This window comes from Oreochromis aureus, linkage group 19 (genome assembly GCF_013358895.1).
Source record: "Oreochromis aureus strain Israel breed Guangdong linkage group 19, ZZ_aureus, whole genome shotgun sequence".
Lineage (NCBI taxonomy): Eukaryota > Metazoa > Chordata > Actinopteri > Cichliformes > Cichlidae > Oreochromis > Oreochromis aureus.
Genome location: NC_052960.1, coordinates 4943830 through 4970704, shown reverse-complemented (window position 1 = coordinate 4970704; position 26875 = coordinate 4943830). Strand labels below are relative to the sequence as shown.

General features: G+C 39.4%; 2 protein-coding genes across 2 annotated transcripts; one reads left to right on the top strand and one right to left on the bottom strand.

Moving 5' to 3' along the window:
• Positions 1-3502: 3502 nt before the first annotated feature.
• On the bottom strand, positions 3503-15278 carry metap1 (methionyl aminopeptidase 1). Its single transcript, XM_031732041.2, has 11 exons — positions 15057-15278; positions 13860-13911; positions 12749-12858; positions 11816-11876; positions 7672-7763; positions 7494-7577; positions 7098-7236; positions 6304-6435; positions 5530-5673; positions 5380-5445; positions 3503-4834 (listed from the first exon to the last, which is right to left on the bottom strand). Exons 1-11 carry the CDS (start codon positions 15246-15248, stop codon positions 4668-4670), a joined length of 1239 nt encoding a protein of 412 aa, XP_031587901.1. The 5' UTR covers positions 15249-15278; the 3' UTR covers positions 3503-4667.
• eif4eb (eukaryotic translation initiation factor 4eb) lies at positions 15219-24435 on the top strand. Its single transcript, XM_031732042.2, has 7 exons — positions 15219-15349; positions 16245-16348; positions 19742-19837; positions 19962-20025; positions 20976-21089; positions 23466-23605; positions 23695-24435. The coding sequence occupies exons 1-7, from the start codon at positions 15332-15334 to the stop codon at positions 23807-23809; spliced, it is 651 nt and encodes a 216-aa protein (XP_031587902.1). The 5' UTR covers positions 15219-15331; the 3' UTR covers positions 23810-24435.
• The last annotated feature ends 2440 nt before the right edge of the window (positions 24436-26875 follow it).

The window sequence follows — 26875 nt, the reverse complement described above, 5'->3', positions numbered from 1 at the left end:
GAGACTTTGTTACCTCACCGGACAGAAATCTGTGCAATTCTATTTCATTTCAGGACATTTGATGAAGAAAAATGGCTATCATGCTCACTGAATGAAACCAAATTTAACAGAAGGCGGAGCATACAAAAATAAGGCCTAGCTCCCTGTTTACTGTGCACGGTTATTAAACAATCTTACAAGTCTTTCTTCAAGTCTGTTTTATTTGAGCAATTCACAGTCAAGACAGCGCTTTGATCGGCATCCTCCCCTGAAGGAACACATACGAACGTATACACAGAGAGAACATTGTGAGAGAGAAAAACAGAGGAATCAAACCCAGATTATTCAGAAGTATTCTTTGATCTCATCTGAATGAATAATAAGGTGATATGTGATTCTTGTTTTTTTCTTTTTTTAGAAACAGCATGGACATGGAAGCCTGTTGAAGTTGGAGAAAAGTGTGTCGAAAACACTGCAGATTAACTTGAGACTGTTTAAATGACTGCACAATATACCTTTCCTCCCAACATGTGGTTTCAGTTTTCTGAGTAGATTTCACCAGTGGATCAAAAATCTGTCATTCCCAGGATGTTGACTGCAGATTTATTACACATGCATAAGTGTTGTTGGAAACGAAACCAAACAATACTTGAAGCATTTGAATATTCTGATAATGAATGAGTTTCAAAACCCAGTTCCACATAAATGTACCAGCAAACACAAGAGACGCGGCTCGTTATTCTGCTTGTTTGTTATTTAGAAAGGAGGCTGTGGGAGAGCTGAAAAATGAGCAACTCTGAAATAATGGGTGTCCCCCAGGGCTCAGTCATGGGCCCACAACTTTTGAATCTGTTTATAAATGATTTTCCTACTGGTGGGAGAGAGGCTTCTCAATTTTAAAACAAAAAAAAACAAACAGCTCCTATTTGAAAGACCAATTTCATAGCTTTTATTTTTAAAAAGAGAGAGTTTTTAAGTTCTTAGGCATAATCTAAGATCTTAAATTTAAGCCTCTAAAGAAGATTAATGGAGGAATTAATGCAGGACCTTTGTACTATATTTGACAAGAAATTAAATCTGGTTTCTCTGATCCCAGTATGACTTTTACAGTCAAAATAAAACTTTCCTGCACCCAAATTATTTAACAGAAAAGATTAAGATTATCTTCCCTGGCATATAAACATGCCTTTTTTATCACTGCAGGTGTGAACCCATTGCAAGGTCTTTAGATTAGGAAATTATGATTATAATAATATGCATTTCTTGCAACCACAGTATTTTGTCCCCTGTGTTGTTGAAAAGTCATCGCTCTCAGCTCGTAGGTTTAAGAGAATGTTTATATTTCTGTGTAGTTGCAATATATTGTCTTTACTGTGCATTGTATCAACTTTTAAATATTTAATTAGTTTTACTTTTTATACAGTTTATATTATCTAGCTTTCACATTGATATATTAGGTGAGCATCTATAAAACAACATTTTCCCCCCTGCCACTTATAAAGTATTCTGATTCAGTGTTGAATCTAAAACGCTGGTACATCGTAGCTGCAAAGCCTTTTGAAACCTGACATTACACATCAGCACTGATGCAGCTGCACAGGTATAGATACTGAAAATGGAGATGGTCACTTTCTTAGGCTCTACAAAGATTCAATGCAGAGGTTTAATTAAGTGTACACAGATACACATAGTTTAAGTAGATGTCAGTGACAACTTTAACCTTATGACATCAGAATATATAATTTTTGTTTTCATTAAACCCGCTCCCGTATGTAGGCACTCATGAAACAAAGATACACATCAAATATTGCTTACATTTCTTTTTCCAAAGTATTGGGTCAGCATTATGATCTATATATTTAGAGGATTAAACAAAGATGGGCATTCCCCAGGGTTCATCTGTTTGATGCAACTGGCCTCTGTAAGCCCGACTTCATTCTCGAGTGATGCCCATCAGTAAGTAATGTGATTATGCTGTTCAGAAATCAAGTTTCCTGTGTGCTTTTACATTTCCACTCAGGAAGGTTAGTTATTTATGTATCCCTCGTCCCAATCTTTCATATTGTATGACAGTATGGGCTCAAACATCACCATCTACACACAATCACACACCTCACACGCTCATGCAATCAGACTGTGAAAATAATGGCTAAAAAGCCTGTCTGATGGGATCACTGTCACATCCTGAATAGATGGAATCTACTTTGAAAGGTTCAGTAATTTTTCTCCCTCAAAGATCGAAGGTACATCTGGAATATCCAGAGGTATTTGGACATTTCAGCTTTCTCTGTAAAAGGCTGTGAACTCTCAAATATTACTGATTGAAATAAAATTAACAGAAAAAAAATATCTTTCCAATGAAGAAGGGCTGGCTCAAAGCAAACCAGAGGTGTAGCCATTTTTATCTGGTTTGTTGTTTTTATACAAACCCAGTACTGTCAGGTAAATATCTCCACACCTGTGGTGTTATGTGCATTTATGGTAATGAGTTGAAATGATGTCATGGCTATAGACCGTACCTGGGTGTTTCTCCTGCACAACAGTTGGGCTGCATGCAGTCAAAATCAATAAATCTCTGTTAACCTATTAAAGAAATCTATTAATTTTCTTGTTATTTCTGACCATTTGATTAACAAAATGAGCATTGCACTTTCGTAAATGATCCAAATTAAGAGGAATCCTGCTGACTTTCCTTTGGCTCTGGCTGAAAACCCATTTCTGCTGCTGGAATAATCAGTTTTAAACCAAGCCGCATTTTCTCCATCAAAGAAATTAAAAAGATTAAAGCTTGTTCCCAACTATATCATTTGTAGTTGACTGAAACATGTCAAAAGCCATATTCAAAGACTAATTTGACCTCTTCTACGTTTCTGTGGTGTTGAATTACAACCGTTTTGATGTGTTAGGCAAACACATGAAAGACTAAATTAAAAAAAGACTGTGTGCCTTTTTAGCTTGATGGGGTTAATTACTGTGAACCGCACAGGATTTTCTTCACAGCAGACATTTTCACTTGTCATGTGGGAAATGCACAGGTGTAATTAATATAAGAGAAGACTGTCAGAGAGGAGACGGTAGATGAGCAGCGTACACAACAAGATCCATTAGTAATGCTAGATAACTTACAAATGTGCAATTAGCACGAGGAAATGCTAAGCTTTTACTCTAGAAACCTTTCAAAGCATCAAACTGCACATAGGGACAAAACGTAGATGATAAAAGAGAATCAGAGTTCCAACTCTTAAAAACAGACAAAGTCAAGTTTGTGGGACCAAATTCATTTCCAATGAATGAAGCAGAGGAAAATGCACTGAAAAATGATGAAATTGTGTAAGACGGGAGTAAACAAAGAGTCAAAAATCAAAACTTTAATGATCGTCACTGCCCTCCTCTGAGTTTAAAAAGGCATTACGGCTGAGAAGAACCCAAACTGTCACTTCCATTAATAAAAGGCTGCTAAATTAAGCCACTTTTGGGATTTTCATTTGCAGTCTACTGAAGGACAAACTCACCCACACACAGCTACAGAAGAGTCATTTATTACTCCATTAGAAGAAATACAAAGATGGCAGAGAAACTCTGATCACATTAGTCCTCTGAAAATATAGAAATACCGAATGCTGCTTCTTGCACGAGGAAAATCCCGTCATCGAGATGACTACTGCAGAGTAAAAGGAGAGGGGAGCCACCGATGGAGATAGCCGGCTAGTTTCAATTTCTAGATTCACATTTTAATTTGCTACAACGGGGCTATTGAAAACATGAGACACCAAAGGAGGACTTCTCAAAGCAGGGCCAAAAAGTCCACCACTTAGAGGTTCAGGGTCTTTATTGTCTTTCTGGATAACCGCGCAGATGCTCTTGAGGCTACGTCACAATTCTCCTAGCAACCGTTGCCAATTTCCTCACCGGATGAGCACTAATAATAGCCACATTCAAGACATAACAATTAGGTTACAGCACTTGTACTGGACACGTCAACAGGTGAATGAGACGGTGACATAGTGTAGTCAGCTAATCAGCCTCGTCTTCCATTAAACAGTAAATCAACTCATCACCGATTGTTTTCTTTAGCTCCCGGGCAACTAAGGCAGGTTCATGGCCAAACTTTAATTTGATAAGCCTAAATTTTAAGTTGCTTGTTGGTTTTCTGTGGACTCTGTTTCCCTGTACTCTCTAGTATTGCTGGTTCTCCTCACTCCACAACCGATAAATTTATATGACATGTGATTAAGTTAGCAGAGGTTGAGGGGAAAAAAAAAGAAGCAAAGCATGGTGTACTAGTTGAATTTGCCCTGAGCTCCACCCACCACTGACAACAACAACTAGACAGCCTGTGACAGCTCTGGGCATGACAAGACCCAGAGGTGAGAACGAGCCTATCAATCCTGACCACTAAGCAAAACCAAATCTCATAAATACTTTTATATTTCCTCCAGAGGATACAGTTTTCACTAATAAAGTAATCCACATTTGATATAAGACACATTCAAGTACTTCCATTTACTTTGAGGAACCGATATTTAATTCAGAAAGCCATGAGAGCTACAGTTACACTGAGCTTCAGGAGCGGTGCCTCATGATTTTTCGATGTGCTGTGTGTGCGAATGTGTTTGTGTGTGAGCTGCAGAAGTGCTGGGTGTGTGTGTGTTTGGTAAAGTCCAGTCCTTGGTGCGTTCCTGTCCGGTCTACATTTGGCTGAGGAAATGAGCGCGTCCGTTCTCTTCCAGACGGCGGGTGAGGATCTCGCAGCCGGTTTCCGTCACCAGCAGGGTGTGTTCGAACTGAGCCGAGCGCTTCCCATCTCTGGTCACCGCCGTCCAGCCGTCTGGCCACGTCTCATCTTGCCAGCCACCTGAGACATTACACACACGCACACGATTTCTGGCTTTGGCTTACACAACGTCAATTTAACAAAATCGACAAAAAAACAAAGCCTCTGAGCTATGCAATGACTCACTGTTTACCTGTGAGATAGTTAAGGGGTTTAAAGTGTAATGACCCATTTTGGAGCCTGACTGGCTTTACACAATTTTACCCTGTAAGAATCTGTTAACAGCCTCAGCTTGGCCCAGTCTATGCTCGACTGTGAAGGTGATTTCTGAAGGCAACTTGGTCGTTTTGCTTTAAAGAAACAAAATAGTTTTATCTAATCAACTCATCTTAAAGGCTTCTGTTCCTAAAAACCAAGCAAAACACCATTTATGGTGTATTATGAGAACTACACTGCAATAAAACTGCAAACAGAAACAAGTATTACAATGTTTAACTTGACATAGTATTCCAGTTTTAGTCTCTTGCTCTATGTAGTTTGCAAATTGTCTAATTAAGGCAGTTTTCTAACATATTAATTTGATCTATTTCTGTAAAGATTATTATTCATACAAAGGTTACACTCACCTTCACATATCATGGGCTCAATGGTGAACACATGGCCAGGCTTCATAACACCAACTGCTTTGTTTTCTGGGAAATTAAGGAGAACATAAATCATGCACATTTGAGTAATTAATGCTAACGCATTCAGCGCTAACCGTGGGAGTTACTCACTGGCATAGTGCGGCACATTGGGAGCCGTGTGGAAAAGTCTGTGGATGCCGTGGCCGCAGTAGCTGCGCACCACAGAGAAGCCGTTGGCCTGAGCGTGCTTCTGGATGATGTTACCCAGCTCTCTGTAGCGAATGCCAGGCTTCACTGAGGAAAAAACAACACAGGGCTTAGTTTATTTCCTGAATCACACACACTAATGTAAGTATTTGACATTGAAAAAAAACTATGTTGTTTCTACATAAATGTTTCAAAATGTAAAGTATTTTCCTATTTCAGGTTCACAAAGGTAATGTTGTGTTTGCCTTCAGCAGTCAATTGAATATCTTTGACTATTAACTGGACAAAAGACCAGACCAGAAAATAAAAATCAGATTAGCTGATAATCTTCCATAATGCATAATGTTCCTCAGCAGATGGTGCATCCCAGTTGCCATGCACATGTAGATGATCAGAATTTGCAATATCCTGGCCACTTTAAGGATTGCAGTTCACAAACTGATGGGTCACTGAGGAATGACCCATCAATTTCGACTTGCTCTGAAATGCAAGTGCTCTCTGGTGGCCAAACTCTGCTATGGCAACACCTATAATGCAAATTGTTGTTATTCAATGACCTCAATATATTGATACCAATAATCCTAATAAGCTAATACTGGCTGATTTACCCAAAGCTGCGTCTTTGATTAAACAAGGGTAGATAAAATATCATCCAACACATCAACACAAAACACCACCATCACTGTAAAATGTTAGAAAGACAGAAAGTGAGCCTACCAGAGTCAATGGCTTGCATAAGGCATTCATACGTAGTCTGAACCAGTTTCTTTGCTCCTTCGTCCACCTCTCCAACAAAGAAGGTTTCGTTGAGGTCGCCATGGAAACCATTGTGGTACACAGTGATGTCCACTGCGTGAGTGTGGGAAGACAAATATGTCAGAACCATTGTGTCAGATGACAAACCAAACTCTTTTATGTTTAACACAATGGAGCAATATTATGAATGACCTGCCAAGAGCAGTTAATAACAGTCGCTAGCAAGTTTTCAGAAAACATGTATCCATTTGCAAGGCAATACAAAATATCCTTTTATTAAAAAACTGCTGATAAAATTGGAAGTGCCAGTTTGCAAACTGGGACTTTTCCCCACTCGAGGAAAAATATAGACAGCAGAGAATCTGACTGGCAAAGCCCCACTGGTAGAGGTTAATGAAACTATTTGTCTTGTCGGGCCACGCAGCGAGAGATGAGTTGTTGGCAAGTACTCCATCAGACGCTCTGAGGGGAGTGGCGGATAGAAGACGTCGCCTTAGCAGAAATATTCATAAAGAGGCTAAAATTGGCCAAACTCCTGCTGATACCATTTTGGGATCTCAGTACAACCATTTGTCATCCCAATTCCCCTTTTATCCCCCCCCCCCCCAAACATTTACCTACATACAAACTCAAGCATTCCCAGGACTTTGCTAGACACTGGGAATATGAATACATTTTTAAACACTGCAGTATTAAAGCACACGATGGCAGTAAAGCAGGGACAGATATGAGAAGACATGAGGCAGTGAACGCACCATTGAGGATATCTCCTTCTTGCAGGGGTCTTCTGTCTGGGATGCCGTGGCAGATGACTTCGTTAACAGACGTGCAGCAGGATTTGGGAAAATTGTAGTAGTTGAGAGGGGAGGGGTAGCAGTTCCTTGCTAAACAGGCCTGTCGGGACAAAGTGTGTACGTTACAGAGATGGCAGCAGTGCAACAACGTACAAATGTAAATGTATGACAAATATTAAAGATCAACAATCCATTTTAAATGAGTTCATTTGATATATTTAACAGTTCAAACCAAAGTGCTTAAGCTGCTTACATGGCTGGCACTGACATGTGGATGCACTATAATGAGCCATAAGGCGAGTTTTTGTTTAGTCGATCCAAAAATGAGGCATTGTGTCATGTTTCAAAACAACGCACCAGATGCACAGCGTGGTCAATTTCTTCTGTTGTAACGCCTGGTTTCACCATCACGGCTGCAATGTCCAGAACTTCTCTTGCCAGCTGCAAATGGCACACGTGTCATTGCAACTGCACTGCAATAAAGGTTAGCTAAAAATGCACGCCTTGAAAGCAGACAGTCAATACTGATTGTTACCTTGCATACAACTCTCATGCCCTCAATGTCCTCGGGGGAAAGAGTCTTGATCTGTGACGTCCCCTTCAAGAACTGCTCGGACTCAGACATCCCTGCGGGAAGGAAACAAGGACAGACAACTGGCATCACTCACACGTCAATACTCAGTGAAACTGATGAGCTCATTCAGCCAGGATCTTGCAATAGCAGCTGCTGTCAGTCTATCAATTTCCAGACTGTCACTGCTGGATTTACATTTTCCTGATTGATTTTGTTTTTCCATCACAAGTGACAACCAAATAAATCATCTGTTACTGAGAAGGCACAAGGCATTGTCATTCATACTATAATTTTTACAGTTACACTGTAATTGGTGCAACTGTAACTATTACCCCATGCAAGAATGTAGATACTTAAATAAAGGCAATCATGTTAATCCATACTGTCCTATGAGCTTTACCTTCAGTTGTCTCTGACTCCTCGCAGCTTCAACAAGTCACAGTACACAATTAATCCACCTCTAGACCATCAGAAAACATTCATTTGGTTTCAGTAGAAACCACTGTGTAAGAACAGGTGAACATCTGTAAAACTAAATAACTAACAAATACTACTCTCTATAGCAGAAGGCAAATCTACTCTCAGAAAGCCATGGCTAAAGTCTAAGCCCAGGGTGCGCTCTCATGATAAAAGTTTAATCACTACAAACAGGTATTCCTTGTTTTAGGAGATAAATGTTGTTTTTAATGTATCAGAGGAATAGTGAAGAACTACTGATGGTAGCACAGGAGTGCCACCTGGTTTAGTTTTGGTACTTTTAATGTGAAATCCTTGTGATGTTTAATTTTTTACTGCTTGTACAGCTACAGTCTGTGCAGAGGAGCTGCAAGGTATAAATCTGAAAAATAAACTCACCTCAGGTATGACCTCATGTATGATCATGAGGACCGATAGTATAATTAAATCCACTACAAAACCAAACCATCTTTCTCACAATATCAACAAAAATCACAAGTGTAAAAGTAGAATTGCATCAGATTGCAGTCTGTGTCTATTAGTTTGTGCTGGTGTTCCTAATAAAGTGTCCTGAGTGCATACCAAGCTGAACTGTTTTGATATTTTGCCAGCTTCAGCCCTAAACATCTAACAAGCATGAATGCATCTTGTGTTGCTATGAATAACTAGCCACTCCTATAAAGACTACACTACAGCTTCAGCACCTGAGCAGACACAGGGTCTAATGACACTCACACCGTCGGCTCAGAAGAACAAAGCTCGGCAGCTTCTGTTATATGGAGAACAACAAAAGTGCAGGTCTCAGTGCAGCAGGTCAGCTTGGTAACGACCGATCCAACAAGATCCCAACATTTTTATTGGACTGCAAAATGCATACAAATATCTGTTGGCCAAAGCACCGTGTCATCAATAATTCGCTGGTCCATAATTTATTAACTCGACCAGATGAATGCTGGATGAATGTGAACAGTTGCCTAGCAACACAGACATGAGACAGATTAGTGTTTGACTCAAATGCTGATGTCCTTTTGACCTGATCAGGCCACAGTGTGACAATGCAAATCAATTGGACTTACCAACGCTTTGATACACCTGTTCTGAGAAGAAGCGGAGTATGAGAAAAGGACAGTGTGTACATTATGTTTTCATAATGACAATCACTGCTGAAAAAGCTCGTGTTCAGCCCTGAAGAGGGACCGAGCCTCAACTAATAAGAGGCCTGTATCAGGCATTTTTCAGCCTTTTCCTTTGGGTTGTGCAGCTAGTTGATGTGTACCAGCTGATTTGAAGATGCTTACTGTCCACATTTGAGTTATTAAAGAATCCCTATTTACCAGTTATCATTTAAATCCATTTAATAATCTGTATGAGTCAGCTACCTGACTGGAACCCTTTGGAAAATCTTTACAAAACAATAAATTGTTTAACAGCTCTCCGCTGGTTATTTTTTATAACTGTTATGACAATGCAGAGGCTTTTAAAATGCCCTAGCGACGACAAAGTCAATTTCCTGCAGTTAGACCCACTTCCGATTATGGGTTTATTTGAGGAAATAAACAACAAGCTACAGAATGTTGGGGAACACTGTCCTGAATCAATTGTGCTTCACTCCCTGAATTGGCATCACAGGAGAATGAAAGGAGACTGTAACCATGACTACCTGAGTGTGGATCTATGCAGTCAGATGACACGGATGCAGAGGTTGCCATGGCTGCAAAAAAAGAACGACTTGCCCAGAGAAATAGATGTAAAATAAGGCAGGTTAGAGTAATCTCAGCTTGTGATAATTTACATAAAAGAAGCAAACTGGTGATAAAAAACACAGCGTGACAGCGCAGCTGTCAGCAGGTTGACTTTTCCCTGCAATAAATCCAACGCCAACGAGGGAGAGAGATCACCGTGAGATATTACATGGACATTAGACAGAAGACTATTCAAGTCTGGTTTTATTTCAGCTTAGAAAGGCATCAGTACAGATGTGCCTACATGATATTCACTGATTTCAAAGTGCTACATCTCCAAAAGCTGAACTGTGAAATTATATTCACATACTATATACAGCAGCTATAAAACAACCTGCACTAAGCACAATACTTTGCCCATGTAGAGATATTTAAATCGAGATTTACAGATTGATCTTGATCAAGACAAGAAATATCAGGCTCTAGATTTAAAAACAGTCCAGTGAGCGCTGTGGGAGAAGTAACGATTAATCTATCAGTGAATGTTTAAAGGGTTAGTCCACACTTTTTCAGCACCCCCAAGGAGTGGCTACTGAGAAACACAGTGAATCACAATGAGCTGCTCCTCTGTTCCATCCCACTCTTAAAATCCTGAAGAAGTCAGTATGTTGGAAAGGCTAAACAACACCATCAGCTAAAAATAAGGTTAGAGTCTGGAGATGGACTTCAGGAAAGGGTTTGGGAATCAGACTTAACACCAACAAGGAAATTTTTTTAAACAGAAGCAAGGACAGAAGCAATACAGAACGAGAGTATAGCCATTATATCTCAGGCTAATACTCACTGATTCACTGTCAACTCAACTCCACATGTAACTGCAGGATTACATTTTTCTTGTCAGTGAGTAGGGTCTACTTTATTGTGAGTAACATGAATTTCATTATTAGAAGTTGAAAATGATGCTCAAATCAAATGGTCTGTGCCCAACCACATCTGTACAATAAGGTTACTAAGTAGCTACTGCATGCAGTGTAAAATGTGTTCTGCCCCTGATGTAAGAAAAAGAACATAGATGCTCATGTGTGAATTTATCCTTTGAGTGGACTCGAAGACTAGAAATGAGTACACAAACATAATCCTGGACAAACAGTAAGAACACATCTAATTCTGCATTTGAATATAAACCATGTGATATTAATTCTAATGCATGAGCTCACTTGTAAACTGGTTGTTGTGGCTGAACGTGGCACGGTTGCCTCACCATATTAAATATGCCCACTTAAGCAAAATTAAAAATGAACTAGTGACAGAGATCTCGATAAACTGCTGAATTTCAATTATAGCACAAAACTTGCTGACGTGGCTCTTCATTAAGTTCTGCCTGTTCAGACTATCCTCTGTGTGTACAGATCTTTAGCTGACAGCACAAGACGTATCAGCTTATCTGTGCATTCATGTAAAAATGGCAGAACACGCATGCATGGATGAGTGCATTGTTCAGACACAGACAGAGACGGGCCTTCAACAGGTAGTAGCTCTCAAAGCTCATTCGTGCATTACTAAATCTGTGCCATTAGTTTCTAACTCATTTATTGTGATAATAATCTGGATTTGCATACCCCACTGTGCACTTTTTCCCCACTTAGCTGATGTCAACACATACTTACAAAGTAACTTATTTGCCACTAAAATACCAATGAACCCATCAGTTATGCAGGTCAGTTAAATATTATCATTTTATACCAAGACACCACAGCTTATGCTCATCATGTCTCATGCCCCAATGGAGCTAGGGTTGATTTCTGATTTATCAAAAGTATGACATCCCTGAATGAATCCTGTTACTTGTACACAGTACCTCTGATGAACTGCACAGTGTGACATGTCAAAAAGGATTTACAGCTTAAAAAAAATAAAAAAATAAATAAAAAGATCACTTCTGCTGGAACAGAAAGAGATCTGGTTACCTCTGGGATGATCAGCATAGTCAGGTCTTTGGATGTCACCTGGCACAGGTCTCATGGGAGTCTACAGAGAAGCCCAGAAGAAAGACAGACAGGTTAACTCAGAGTGTCAGTGTTTATATGAGAGAATCCTTGAAGCAAGTAACAAAATTTAACATTTCCTGTTAGTCTCTGTTTGAGACTTCCATTCATTTGAATAAGGTAAATGCCATAAGATGATTCTTATCTTTATGCTTGAGCCTGTACTGTTTCGTGCTGTGTTATAAATCGAATGCACCCTCCACCACCACCCCTTTTTTTGATGCACCGTTCTGATATTTGAATCACATATTAGTCTGATCCTGATTCATAAAGCTGGACCGGATATCAGTGTCAGCGTACTGATGTATTCAGTTTAATTCTGGCTTTATGTGCATTTACTACACCTCGCATCAGTAGCAGTGGTACCAGGAGACCTAACACATCTCACGGGAAGCTAACAGCAAAGGATCAGCAGTGTCTAGATTCTCAGATGTCCTAATCCAACAGCTTTCGTCTGTATGTTGGCAATAGTTTTTCACACAAACTGCAGCCAAGTGAGATGACACGACTGAAAAGTTCAGATGATGCTTTTCCTGTTGGCTTCTTTTATTCCCCTGATCTGTTACAATCTGTAAAATACTTGTTGGGATGATTTTATTACATGTAGATAACTGAATGTCATTTCACTTCACCTTTTATGTGTACACCTAGTTTATCTTGTCAGCAAGACAACTTTACATGCAACAACCAATGCAATGACCATAAACTAGGCTTAGTAGTGTACTCAAGCTAGGCTATCCATACCATGCCATGTTTGATCCCCAAAGTCCAGTTTGTTTGGCTAGTGCAGGTTAATGCAGCCCTATATAGTGGAGTGTAGCTGTTCTGACTGCCCTTTCATTTTTCATTACTTACCAGAGGATAGTGAGGGCGTAGTTTTCCTGTGTAGCGGTACCCTGGCCATGGGTCTGTGTTGATCTCCTTCTCCACACAGTTCTTAGATTCATTTTGGTTCTTTTCTTCCTCTAAAATACAAAAGAATATGCAACATACCCTGTGAGTTGTTTTATGTGCATCTCAATCATCTGGCACAAAGTACAGAAAGAAGTTTCATCAACTGGTGACTCTAAAAGGACACATATATATGTAAGGGGTGCCACCTCAACTTTCTGAGCTGCCATTTGATTGGCAGAGGAGTCTTAAAAGGAAGCTGTGAATGATTTTGATCTGTGGTAATGGATGTGTGTTGCCTTAGAGTTGGGTCATCTTGCCATGCAGGTGTTTCGTTTGACAGTCACGCTTCAGTGTGGTTACGGGTTTGATGAATGAATTTGCTGAGACTTAGATTTCATGTACGTGGGAAAATTAGCGATGCAGCGGGTATATTTTTTGTTTTAGGTTTTTCTTGGTTCAGACCTGTTTCAAATTATGGTTATCAAATAGTACGTTTTTTATTTTGTGTTGGAATTTTCTGGTTTTTCGTAGTCACTAATTTGACCTTGTCCCACTGTCCTATTTAAATTCCTTGTAGCTTTTGTTTTGGTAGTAGTTACTGCATCTTGTAAGGACTAAATAACTTTTTATTTCTATTTTTAGAAAACCTCATTAGCTTGTTTTGTGCCACTTCCTTGTCCCAGTCCACAGTATGTAATGTATAGCTCTAAATTCTTAACAGTACTTGTTCGTAGTGTGTGTACCCATGTCTGCACTGACTGCAGTGTTTTCAAAGTTATGGTGTGATCACTTGCATTGCAGTGATATATTTGCACTTTTCAGTTTTCCGGGTTTAGTTGCAGCTAGGATATTACAGGAGCATATTTGAATGTAGTTAGTATAGTCTGTTATTATTATAAATATGTTTCTTTTAGTCTCATTTTATGATTGTAGTGTTACTTCCTACATGTAGGTTTTACACAGTCAACCTGTCCTTCTGTATTAATAACATGCACACAAATACAATGCTGCTTGTTCATATAAGCTAAACATCACGATAGCACAGTGGTAGACAGTGTCCAATTACACCTACTTGCTTTTTTGTGCAGCAACTTGTGAGATGCCCAGCTTCCTTTAAAACATTCCTGCAAAGAAAAATTATTGTTATTACTGATACAGCACAAATTTTTCAGTGAAGTCCATATCAACAACATGCAACACTCACACATGATCGCAACCACATGACTCAATTATAGTCAGCTACAACTGAAATTTGGGTTACTTTACTTTGAGAAATAGCAGAAAAAAGATGGCCTGCCGCCATCGATAAAGGCCATCTTATTTGCTGATTTGCAAACAGAAACCATCAAGTCCTATAAATCAGCATGGATAGTTAATGGCACAGAGTGGAAAGCCGAGTCTGGCAGCAGAACCAAAACTGCACTCACAGCAGAGACCTTTAGGGTCAAATACCTCTGCACTACAAGATAGTAATAAACACTGTCAGCAACACTAACTATTTATCAAGCTTTTAAAAGAAATCTGAAGAGATTTTACTCAAAATTCTACTGATCATTCTAATCCAGTGTCTGCAGCTACACAGGAAATATCCACGTGGTATTACTGGTAATTAAAACACAAGTGGCGTACCAATGTGCTTGTCAGTACTTTAAGCTGCCAAACTTCTGAAAGAAATGTGTTTGCATACTACATGTAGCTCTTCTGATTTCCAGCCAAGTAGGAGACCCAACGCATAAACACTCCATCTTTAAATGACAAATTTCCTACAGATGTTTGGTCTCATGGGAACCAAAGAACCAGGATGATCTGTCGGGCTAGAGTTGCGTGACATATCACTTTACAACTCAAATGCAAGTATGTGCAACATACTGCATCACTTTATGTGATTCCTACACAATAACTATGACTTCATAAGCCGTTTTACGTTAGACAACTTCACACCAATTGGCCACAGCTATTATTTTGACCAGGGTCGTTACATGACTCACTTTAGCCATAAGTTAGCTAGCTAAGCGTTTACCCTCGGCCTGGTGGTTAGCAGGTAGCACCAGTTACAATCACTGGTTGCATTATTTATCTCCACCAGTCTGTGTGCCACTATACAACTAATCAGCATCCGCAACGTTCACAAAAAGTTGCGCTTTACCAATAGATTCACGTACACACAGCTACCTAGCTTGTCAGTTAGCAACCTCGTGATAAAACAGAGGGCCCCGGCGCGCGGCACCAGCTCACATTTAAAGCAGACAAACCGGGAAAGCAGAAGTACCTGCGAGCAGAAATAGGAACCTTGAATACCAAGCTTGATACATGTGGGGCACTGAAGTTTGGCGTCCTTACTGCAGCCCTCTGTCTCACACTCCCTTCTAGCTTCGGTGCTCGCCATGCCTGCTCCGTCTGCACAAGGGGTGGAGTCGACGACGAGCAGCCAGTCGGGGCAGCCAGCCAGTGGCAGCTGCATGCACGGCGCATGTCCGCAGCGGGACCGTCACGTTGCATAGTTCGGTCCAATCAACAGAAACTTTCCTAACAGAGAATTGTAAGATGGCGACCGCCGAACCGGTGAGTACTTTCTGTAAAGAACACATGAAAACATATGAGGGTCTTCTCGCTTGATTACAGGGCGGTGTCTGCCGTAAACTTCACGTACAACTCTTAAAATTAGCCCGTAAATGCTTAATGAGCGTTGTTGGGGCCACACGTGTTGTTTTGAGTACTTCAAGTTTGTCTTGGGTGCCACGAGCGAGGCGTAAAACAGGAATGCTTGTATGTGGAAATCTCCCAACTTTCAAGGCTGACGTTACTGCTACCAAACGAGGGAAGCACATTAACTCTCACCTGAAAACCAGTCACTTTTAGTGACGGACATTGCGCAGCAGTGAAGTGAACCTCCAAGAAATATGTGTTTATTAGAGGCACGTGAAATCATACCTTATATCTGAGGAGGACTTTATGTAAATAAAAATCCAGCTGTCAGAATGGTTCAACACATGACCTCTGCGATCCGCCGTTAGCAGTGCTGTAAGCTGAGGTAAATGATGTAGAAGCACAGAGGAATTCCTTATCTTGTTCCTCTCAAAAATTATATTTAATGTGTATTTTTTTTTAAAAAAAAAAAAAAAACAAAAAAACGTAGATCACACACCGAGTTTAAGATGGCCTCTAGATTTTAATTTGTATTAAGTAATTTTATCGTTAATATTAGTTAGTCTTTCCTCGCATCATAGTGAAATGTGTTCCAGATGTTCGTAATGGATTCCGTAAACATCTGCTTCCGTCACGGAATTTAAGTCGATCTAAGTTTCGTTTTAGGCTAAAATATCAGTTTCTTTTTTTAAAAACGGGACTTCTACTAGTGGAAACGAGTAAACAAGGGGAAAAACCAGAACTCAAACATGTTGTTTTCAGTTTTATTGTATTCCTTCTATTAGTGTTGAGCCTCCATCTATTTTTTTAGGAAACTAACCCAAGTCCTACCCAGCCTGATGAAGATGGAGCTGAGCAGACTGGACAGGAGATTGTGAGCCCAGAGGCCTACATCAAACACCCGCTCCAGAACAGGTAGAGACCGCAAGTTTATGTAAAGCGACACAAAGTTTTCCTTCAAGCAACTCGTGACACTTTTGGTAACACCTCAGGGCACTTAATTTAAATAACGCTGTAGAGCTCATCAAATAACTATCATTTCAGTGGTTATCAGGACATAAAACTTGCACTTTTATATATTAAAAAAAAGAAAAACGCCTAGAAAACCTGTTGAATGCCCCCAAAAAACGATTTTTGAAAAAGTCTTAAAAACTCCCACAGTCTCGTTTCTTTATCTTTCCAGATGAAAACCAAAGATCAGAATTACTCGTATAAATTATTTTTTGCCTACACTTGCTTTACTGTTATTTCTGGCAAAAAAAACATACTGTGTGTTGCACTTGTTATCACATTATTGAATAGTAAATAATAGTCTGTTAAGGCCCAAATAATCTATATAATTGTTGCCTCGCTTCTTATTACCAAATCGTATGCATGTGTCCAGTGTGTGTGACAATGGTCTGTGTGATGTGTTTATAGGCCTGTAAATCAGTACCACTTATTAGCTGAAGTCAAAAAGTCTGATAGTTTGTTCGCCTCCTTGCTTTGCATAACAGTTTGTTGAGGACTGTTATTAAAGTTTAAAATTGTATAATAAAGCCTTAATCACTATTTTTAGAATAGCAAGTAGGCAGGCTTTGCTTTAATTCAACTGAATTAAAGTAATTTTTGTCTAAGTAGCTTGAAAATTGGGCTTTGGAGGCAAAACAAAACAAAAGCATTTCAGTTGCCAGCATCTGATCACCGTCAGTAAGAGCGACTGCTTGCAGATGTGTGTGGGAGTGTATAAATGTCAAGATGAAAAGTGCATCAAACTCCAGAGAAAAGACTGGTGACCTGTGTCACACTAATGTTTGATCACAAGGCTCAGTTCAAGAACTGAATGACCGTTTCTCCTCATGGCCGAAGCAGCCGCTCATGCAGAAGTGAAAGCAAGACATGAATTGACCACTCACTGAAAACAATGAGTGCTGTGTTCACGGGAGGAAGAGGAGCCATTTACACAATTTGTCTGCATGATAGAAACATAAATAGAAGTACAAATGCAAATGTGTTTTGTTTCCAAGATAGATTTTGATGAGTTAAAGCAATTTTCAGCTTGATTGAACATGGTGTCTAACAGACTTGGCAGTCATAAAATGTCATAAATACACATTTAATAATTAAAATATGAAGTTATCTCAAATGTGTTTTTGATGGATGTTCAGTGTTTTCATTGATATCGCACGGCTAGAATTTCCAGATCACATGACGCTGTCCCACTCAACCCCCACCAAACACACACACAAAATTAGATAATGCAGTGGAACCGCATCATTAAATCATTGTTTGTCATCTACTTTCATGCTGAGTTTATATGTACAAAAAACGGTAACAGCAGGCCGTCAGATACATGAGCTGATGTAACATTTGTAGCTTCTGTTAAATACAAGAGTACCCAGTGCTTAGGCTGGGGATCAGTTTAGGCCCAGCAGGCTGGAAGGGCTGCAGTACACTCGTGGAGAATCTCACAGAAACCTCCGTCTTTGGAAAAGGGAAGATCAAACTGTAAAGCACCTTTTTGGGTTTTCTCCATTTAATTATTAAATGGTAAATGGACCGGCTTATGTATCACATTTTTACTCCAAGTGAGAACTCAAAGCAATGCTTTATTCTATGCCTGTAAGCGTTTTCTAACGATCACACTCATACACACTCTGATGGATGGATCAGGGTAATTTGGGCTTCAGTATCTTTCCCAAGAAACACTGTGACATGCAGACTGGAGGAGCTGGGGATCAGTCTAGTATGAAACAGTTAAAACATCCAGAGTACAAGCGCCGGACATTAAATTGATGCTGCTTTGCTGATTAAAGTGATATATCCCATGATATTGATGTTCAAAGTTTATTATTTAAAGAAAAAAAGTAATAAAAATGTGAGATTTTGGCTTTAGATTGTGACACTTTGAGTGGGTGTAAATTATTTACAGATTTTTAACAGAGCTTAGCTTGTGTTTTTCATCTCTGAAAATTTAATGTGCGTAGCTCATGTACAGTAGGAATTCTAAAGGATCAAAAGATGGGAAAAGTTAGGTGACTTAAAATGCCAGATTTCACCCCACCACCATGTACTTACTTTGTATGGCTTCACTGGATAGTTATTAAAGTTACCGTACCAAGAAAACCAGCTGATTCTGATGGGGTCATGGAGTCCCACAGCCAGCTGTTTCAGTCTCAGAACAACATTATCCATCTTCTTATTATATTAATAAACACATTTGGAATTTTGTTGTGCATTTCATCACAGTCTTAAATTACCCCCTAACCTGTAGACATCTGGTAAATACACAGTATGTGACAGTAAATATAATTGATTGATTGCATTTTCTTAATGTCTTAAAACTGCCAATTCATATATAAAATGAAAAAACTCATATATACAGTTTTTTATTAAATTGTACCTGTATCCATGTATTTATGCATGCAGAGCGTTGGATTCAAGCCTTTTTTTATTTCCCCACAGTAAGACTGTGATTGTCTGTGATGGCGTGGTGACCTGTCCAGGGGGGTTCAGTGTTTTTCCTCTCAATCCATACTTGGATACTTTCCAAGTACCTTCTGTGCTGAATACAAATAAGCCGTGAATGAATATTTTATGCATATTTAAATTCCACAAGGGTCTTTATGTCCAAAAGGGTCAAATATACAAGCCAAACTCGACTGAGATCCAGTCAGCTAAAAGAAAAGTTGGCTCCTAAACACTTTAGTGGTGTCTCACAGCTCATTTTGATGAGAAGGTAAATGCTAATGGCTAAATATCCCAAAATATTGACAGTGCCATAAAGCATCTGAAACGGATTAATGTTATTTGTATTGACAGTGATATGCATTCCTCAATTTTCTTACCTCCCACATTGTTTTCAGGGTCAAAGGGTGATTGAGCCTGTTGAAGCCCATGAGAGGGATTGTGTAATATATGTGGCCTTAGATCATGGCCTACAACTAAACATTCAAATGTCTGATAAACAGGTTAACTAGAAAAATTCACACAAAGTTCTAAATGCTCATCAAACACTCTGCTCTGTGGATTTAGTACAGCTGAAGATATTTGGCTTATTATTCAGACCTTATTTGGCTCATATTTGGACTGTGGGAGGCTATCTGCTTTAATTCTTTATTAGAGTTTCATTTTTTGCCAGCCTGTTGCTGAGTTATTAGAGAGTTTAGTGTTGAGCATTTGGGACAAGCATCATCTGCATCCTGTGCATCCATACGTTGCTCATTTGCCCAGAAGCTCAGTGGTTCTGTTTGCCTTTGTTTACATTGTGTGTGTAATAATGGGCCTATTATATTTATGCTAATTTTTGTTTTCTGCTTAAAACAACAGATGGTCTCTGTGGTTCTTCAAGAATGACAAGAGCAAAACATGGCAGGCCAACCTGCGACTCATCTCTAAATTTGACACAGTTGAAGATTTCTGGGCGTAAGGAACAATAAATGTCTGGGATTCTTTTGTGCTTTCACTGAGAAACAAGCTGTGAGATAGCCTGACTATATAATATGTTGTGAAATATGATTTTATTAATGCTTTTCTGTCTTTATTTCAGTCTCTACAACCATATCCAGTTGTCAAGCAATCTCATGTCAGGCTGTGATTACTCACTTTTCAAGGTATGTTTGATTCGTTTACCTTTTCTGGACAAAAGCAGTGAGTGTTGACTTTAAATGCACATACATTTAATTAAATTGGGCTTTTTAGTGACCTTTGCTTGTCAGTGTCTTCTTTAACAGTCTATATTTTAAGTAAAAGTATTTCAATATTCTCAAAGTTACATGTAAAAAAAAAAAAAACTACATAGCATCTTTTTAAGCTGGAAAATGTCTTTACATAGATATGAGATATGGCATTTGTGCTAGTTTTAGTTATTTTGAGATACTATATAAGCAAATAAAAGGCCCGAGGCCTCTTCCACATTTGAAGTACAGGAGTAGAAATCAGTTAAGTGTTTTAAACTGATATCCTATTATTATTTTAGACATTGTAAAACAATCGGAGTTTCTCCGGTACTGAAGTTGACTGCTTTGAGGGTCTGTCCCACAGCCCACATCATACCCCTCAAGGCAGTGGTAGTCCAAACACTGAACAGAAACAAATAAAGCTTCTGCAAACAGAACAATACCTGACTGAACTGCCAAGACAAGAGTTCCAGTAAAAACAGCAGCATCATTGCTGGAGGGAAGGGAAACAAGGTGTAGAAAAAGCCAGCTCACAGCCAGGAGAGAGAGGAAAGTGGAAAAAGTACTGGACTCAAGCCTTTATGTAGGATCACACCAGTGATTATCAGTCATCATCTGTACAAATTTACATTAAGGAAATCTTCTGGAAGAAAAAAAAACCTTTGTGGAAATAAGTTGAAGGTGAATCTTTAGGAAAAAGCTGTTTCAGCACTCGCTGCATACACACTGACTTTTGACTTTGACTTTTTTTTTTTTTTCGTTTTTTCTGTTGCAAACATCTAATGCGTAACTGTGGGAAAGATACAGTGCTTGCAGGCAACATTGAAACCTCATTCTTAGAGGCTGCTCAGGATGTGTGCTGACGATTTGAACTATTGCTGCAGGATGGCATTGAACCCATGTGGGAGGATGAGAGGAACAAGCGTGGCGGGCGCTGGCTGGTTACACTCACCAAGCAGCAGAGGAGATTAGACCTGGACCGCTACTGGCTGGAAACTGTAGGTTTGACTGTGCTTGTGCTCTTCATCCCATTGCTTAAACCAGTGACAATAATAATCATTTCTCTAACCTCTCCCCAAAGCAGTACATTTATTACATGCTGGCAGCCATAATTAGTTAGACCATGTTATCATTACACTTGTTGCCTGCAGAAAGGGGTGATTACAACCAAGCGTACCTTTCAGAGCTGAACCGAGCCGCCGCTCAGATTGATTTCATGTTCTTGGCAGCAAATGTGCGATTGCTGTGAATGCGTGTTGAGCTGCAGGTTTGAGATCACAACCTGGTCAAATGAGAGCAATTGAAAATTGGTTTGCTTGCTTGGTGCTAACAGCGAGCGATGCTCAGCACAGATGCAGGAAAGAAAAGAAAAACATTTTCACAAGATATAAAAACATCCCGGTGATATAAAAAATATCACCGGGATGTTGGAACACTTATACTGTGTTGAATTAATGCATATGGCCACCTGGGGCAGCAGTGAGCGCTACAATCAGCAAGTTACCAAATATTATTTCTAGGCAGGTTTTTAAATGCGATAACTCGAGAACAAGGTGACATATAGTCTTAAAATTCATACAATAGTTGGATCTACTACAAATGTTGGTGAATTTGAATCTCAGTGACGCTGACCTGGAGGTTGAGGTGACTAAGATTCAAATCTCAACGTCAACATCAGAGATCATGGAAAAAAACCATTTAAATACAAAGAATCTAAATTTTAAAACTAGCATCTTTTAAACTCTTTTTCCAGTTTAAATCCTGTAGGATAAATTTATATATACCAGTGAGTACCACCTCATAAAATATATGACTCTTAAAGTACCACCCTTATGACCGACATTAAAGTACAGGCCTATTTAACACCATATACAGTTTACACGAGACAATTTTATTTCTTATATGAATGTTATTTATTTTAACTGTCATAAACAGGATGTGACAAGTGATAAAAATAACAACTGTACTGCATTAAAACATTCACAGCAGGTGGGATATCCAATCTTTAAGTGATGACACGATGAAACTTGCTTCTGGGTCCAAACTACTTTATTTATTTAGTTTATTAAGGCTGTTGTGTTTTTAACATGTTTTATAGCTTTGTATCTTTTTCTGTTTAATCTCAACAAGCCCCTGAAAATAGGTCAGTGATCACTGTCGGCCTCTCTCGATGAAACTACACCCCAGCTCATGCAGCAGTATATTAGTGACTAACCTCGTATTGTGGATGGATTATCTCAGTTGTTCTCCCGACTGTAGTTTGGTCCGTTTACATCATCCCGACATGCGATTGCATTTGTCCCTAACCATCGGGACCCCTCACGTTAACTTTTATCTAGTGGAAAAAAGTTAGCGTTCATCCTCAAGCTTCACTTTGTTTATGCTATGATAACCATAGCTGTGTAGCTATCCACCACGTAGCACATCATTATATACCAGCTAGCCCAACTTCAGTAACCCTACAAACGTCACTGCTGTTTAGTTTTCTGGCTTCATTTATGTCGGAAGTGATAGCAGAGCTGTACGTTTGAATTTTTCAGAAATCCCTCAATCAGAACATGCTATATTAATTAATCTTAAGAAATTTTTTTGAGATTTCCTGTGTACCACTAGAGGGAGCCCACGTACTACCAGTGGTACACGTACCGCAGTTTGAGAACCACTGATATATAGGATAGGATTCACTTACCCACTGATTAACCCTATATACTGTATTTCACATTATGATTGTGTTTAATAGGATACAAATAATTTCTTCTTCAAAATCTTTAAGAACTCAACTTGTATAAAAGTGATTTCTTACTTACTAATTTTCTATCTGTTCTGACCTGCCATTGATCCTGAACTTATCTTGCTGTAGCTCATCGTTAGCTGGAAAGAACTTAATTTGGAAAGTGAAGCTGCTGATGGAGAATAAAGCAAGTGAGTCATCAGAAGATCGGTTATTGAAAAAACACCAAAGACTCTTTAATTTTCTGCTCGTGTCATGATCAGGTTTGTGACTAAAGCTTTGGGTCGGCTGCAGAAGTTTTTCACATTTCAAACAGGGCCGAGGCCGTCTGAAGATATCGAAGCTGTCAGAACAAAATGTGTTCAGATACTGCTGAAATATCACACTGGAATTAAGTAGTAACTTTAGAAATAATAATGTCAGTGTAAAATGCCACTAAATACTATGTCGTGTCACTGATTTTAAAAAAGCAGAAATCCTTAAAAATGTCAGCTGCCCAGTAATGAATATGACAAACCTCGACGACCTCACTGCCTTTTCTTTTTTCGCAAAGAATCAGGAGGATTTTAAGTTGCTGTCAAAATGAAGATGTGATTCATTATGTCGAGACAACAGCTTTTCTTCCTCTGCATCCTCTCACCAGCTGCTGTGCTTAGTCGGAGAGGCCTTTGACGACTACAGCGACGATGTCTGCGGAGCCGTGGTCAACGTCCGCACAAAAGGGGATAAAATAGCCGTCTGGACGTCAGACTACGAGAACCGCGAAGCTGTAACGCACATAGGGTGAGGCAGATCAGATCGCGGTCTGTTTAAGTACTCTAAGCACTGAAGGCCTCCTCAGTCTCTTACGTTGTCATTTCGTATTTCAACAGGAGAGTTTACAAGGAACGCTTGGGGCTTCCCATGAAGATGACTATTGGTTACCAGTCTCATGCAGACACCGCTACCAAAAGCGGTTCAACCACCAAGAACAAATTTGTTGTTTGAGAAACCCCTTATGTGCCTCTTTTCATTTTCTTGTCTTATTTTGTTGTTGGTGCACATGTTTACTTTGCTGCAAAAGACTCTGCGGAATGCAATCTGGAAGGAAATAAAGAGTTCATGCCAAATGTTGCCATAACCTGCCCAGGAACTTATACCACAGGAAAAAAGAAATGCTATGGAAAACAGATGAATGCAAAAACTTCCACAAACACTAATAATGAGAGGTATTAATAGTGGATGACATTTAGAGTGCTTCATGTTCTACTAAACAAAATCGTTCTGATTTTATATTTTTATTTTGTGAATGGCAGGGAATCAGAAAATGTATATTTCTCACCCATTTTACAGCATTGTTGGTTTGGCTGTAAACCTTAATGACATTAAACCCTTTTAATTTATTATATTAATTTGCTTGCATATTATTAGAATGTTAGACCTTCGTTTTATGCTTTTTTTGCCTTGAGCCATTGCACGTAATCCACCTTTTTAAAGTGTTTCATGACATATATTCATTTGAGTGTTAATATAATTAAAACATTGGTTTTGCAATTATTAACTGTTAAATTGTGGATTTTTTGGTTGCTGTCTGTAAGTGGTACATTCCTTGTTATAAACGCTTTGCTAATTGACTTGTGGTGATGCTCTATTGATGGACACTGACTTTTTGAAGTTGACTTATCAGCAGTGACGGGCAGATCAGCCGTAAAGTAAAAAGACTAATGTAGATGTGATTATTCTTAAGAAAAGAGGACTTGGTGTGAAATCTGGCTCTGCCTCGTTTTAAAATCCCTTAAAATGTCAGTAAAAAACACTTGTGAAAGAAAAGATTAGTTTGGGAAACGCGGCTTCAGTCCATTGCCACCAGAGCAGCTTTCAAAATGTCACTTCGTCGTGACAAATGTCATCACGTTCTCGGTGTTCTTCTAATAAACCAGCAGGCGACGCTTCTACACGTAGATCCTTCTTGATCTGATGAAGCTTTAAGTGACTCTTTAATGAGGTCCCTGCTGAAGTTCTAGTGGTAACCTTTAAAGCCCAGCTGATTATTGATGTAAGATCCTTTACAAGCATGCACTTACATGATAAACACAGTAAGTAAAACATGTAATAATGGACTCTGTTGAGAGCAGATGCTTCAAAACACCTCGAATCAGTAATTAGCCTGCACCAGTGCAGCAAAATGCCACAGAAACCTCACAGATTTTTGTACTTTTAACTAATATGTAAGATTTCTATGTTAATAAAATGTTAAATAACTTAAAAATCAGATACAGCAATAAAGAAACATTTCTATTGTAAAGATTATACACAAACACAGTAAACGACCTTGGGGCAGATTCAAGCAGTGTTGGGACTAACGCGTTATTAAGTAACGCGTTACAGTAACTACGTTATTATTGTGGTAACGAGCACGGTAACTAGTTATTATGCCAAAACCAGGAACGCGTTACTCGTTACTGGGATTTAGATAGGCTCGTTACTCGTTACTTCGTGTGGTGGATATCGCGGAGCTTCCACAGATTCAATAACATTAGCAAGTGGTGGAAGCCAGCAGGTGGATGAAGGAAAGGGAGGCAAGAGGAGAGACCCAAGCGGCCGCCGGTCCGCGTGTCAGGTGAACTGAACTTCAGGTAAGAAGTTATGTCCTGCAGTCTATCGGAGTCAGATATAAACCAAGTTTAGGTGGAGTTTATTTTCCTTATGCTGACATTTTCGTACTGCGTGCTAGCTAGCATGACGGAGTTTCTACTGTATACAGCTGGGTGGGTGCTATGTTACTGATGTTGAACTTTATTTTGTTCATACGGTTAATTATTAGAGTTGCCAACCGTCCCGTAAAAAACAGAATCGTCTCGTATTCAGAGAAAATATTACGCGTTTCGTACTGAGGTGAAAAGGAGCACAGTTTGTCCCAGACTTCAGCTACAATGAAAAAGACACAAAGCTGAAGCTGCACAGCTGCCTCTTCTTCTCTCATTCTCTCCCGTTTCTACTTCAATCACGAAACTGATCAATGATCAGCTGATCGGCTTTTCTCTCTTGTTTATTTATCGCCCACTTTGCGCCAGAAAGAGGAAACCAGCGGATGTCGCGTTAAACAACAGCAGCACATTTAAGCTTGATCAGCTGTTGTTAGAATTTAGTAATATTAATTTCTAGTATCAGCTGATGTTTGCTGGAGCCACAGCTGTAAAGCTGCTGGTCATGATATCGGTTTGGTTATCTGGTGAGAGGAAACATGAAGATGAAACCAGGAGATGTCCTTACTGAATCATCAGAGCTGAACAGGTGATGGAGAAACAGGTTTACCTTTTAGGTGACATGAATGAGTTGAAGGAAGTTATGAACGGTTTCTGAGAGACAAATAACACCAGGATCCTTTTCTATGTAGCTGACAGCTGGTAACTGTGCAGGGGCGGGTCTAGCAAAGTTTTGCCAGGGGCCAGGTAGGGCATTAACAGGGAAAGGGGGACAAGGAAATACTTTTCTTTATTATTCTCATTTAAAATGTCTCGCTTTTAAAAAAATAATTATCTGAGTCTTACAACAAACAATTGATAGATTGATACATATATACCATCAGAACAGTGTACATCACTGTCACAACAGTGTTTGTTTTCATTCAAAGGCTTTATGATTTTTCCTATAATGGTGGGCGGTCTCTAGTCAAAATGCCGGGACGATTTTTTTTGTCCCAGTCCAGCTCTGTATGCAGCTCATCTGCAGTCTGGTGTTACCTACATCTTCCTATTCAGAAGGCAGAATCTCCAAGTTCTGAGTACAATCAAAAGCACCACGACTGCAGTTTTGTGTTAGATGTAAAAAGCAGGCTAGAATCATGGCGGCGGTCAACGTCGGTCCAGGCGTGGGATTTCTCTCGTGGAAATGTGCACATTATTTTTCCTTTCTGTTGGTAGGTGGCACAGTGCACTTGTGGCAAGTAAGCAAGCTAGAAGACTGGCAATCTTGCTGGGTATCCAGTTACAGAAGCAACACATTAACAAGAGAATTCTGAGTAAAACCAAAGTTACTTTCCCTAGTAACTTTACTTTGAAAGTAACGGTAACT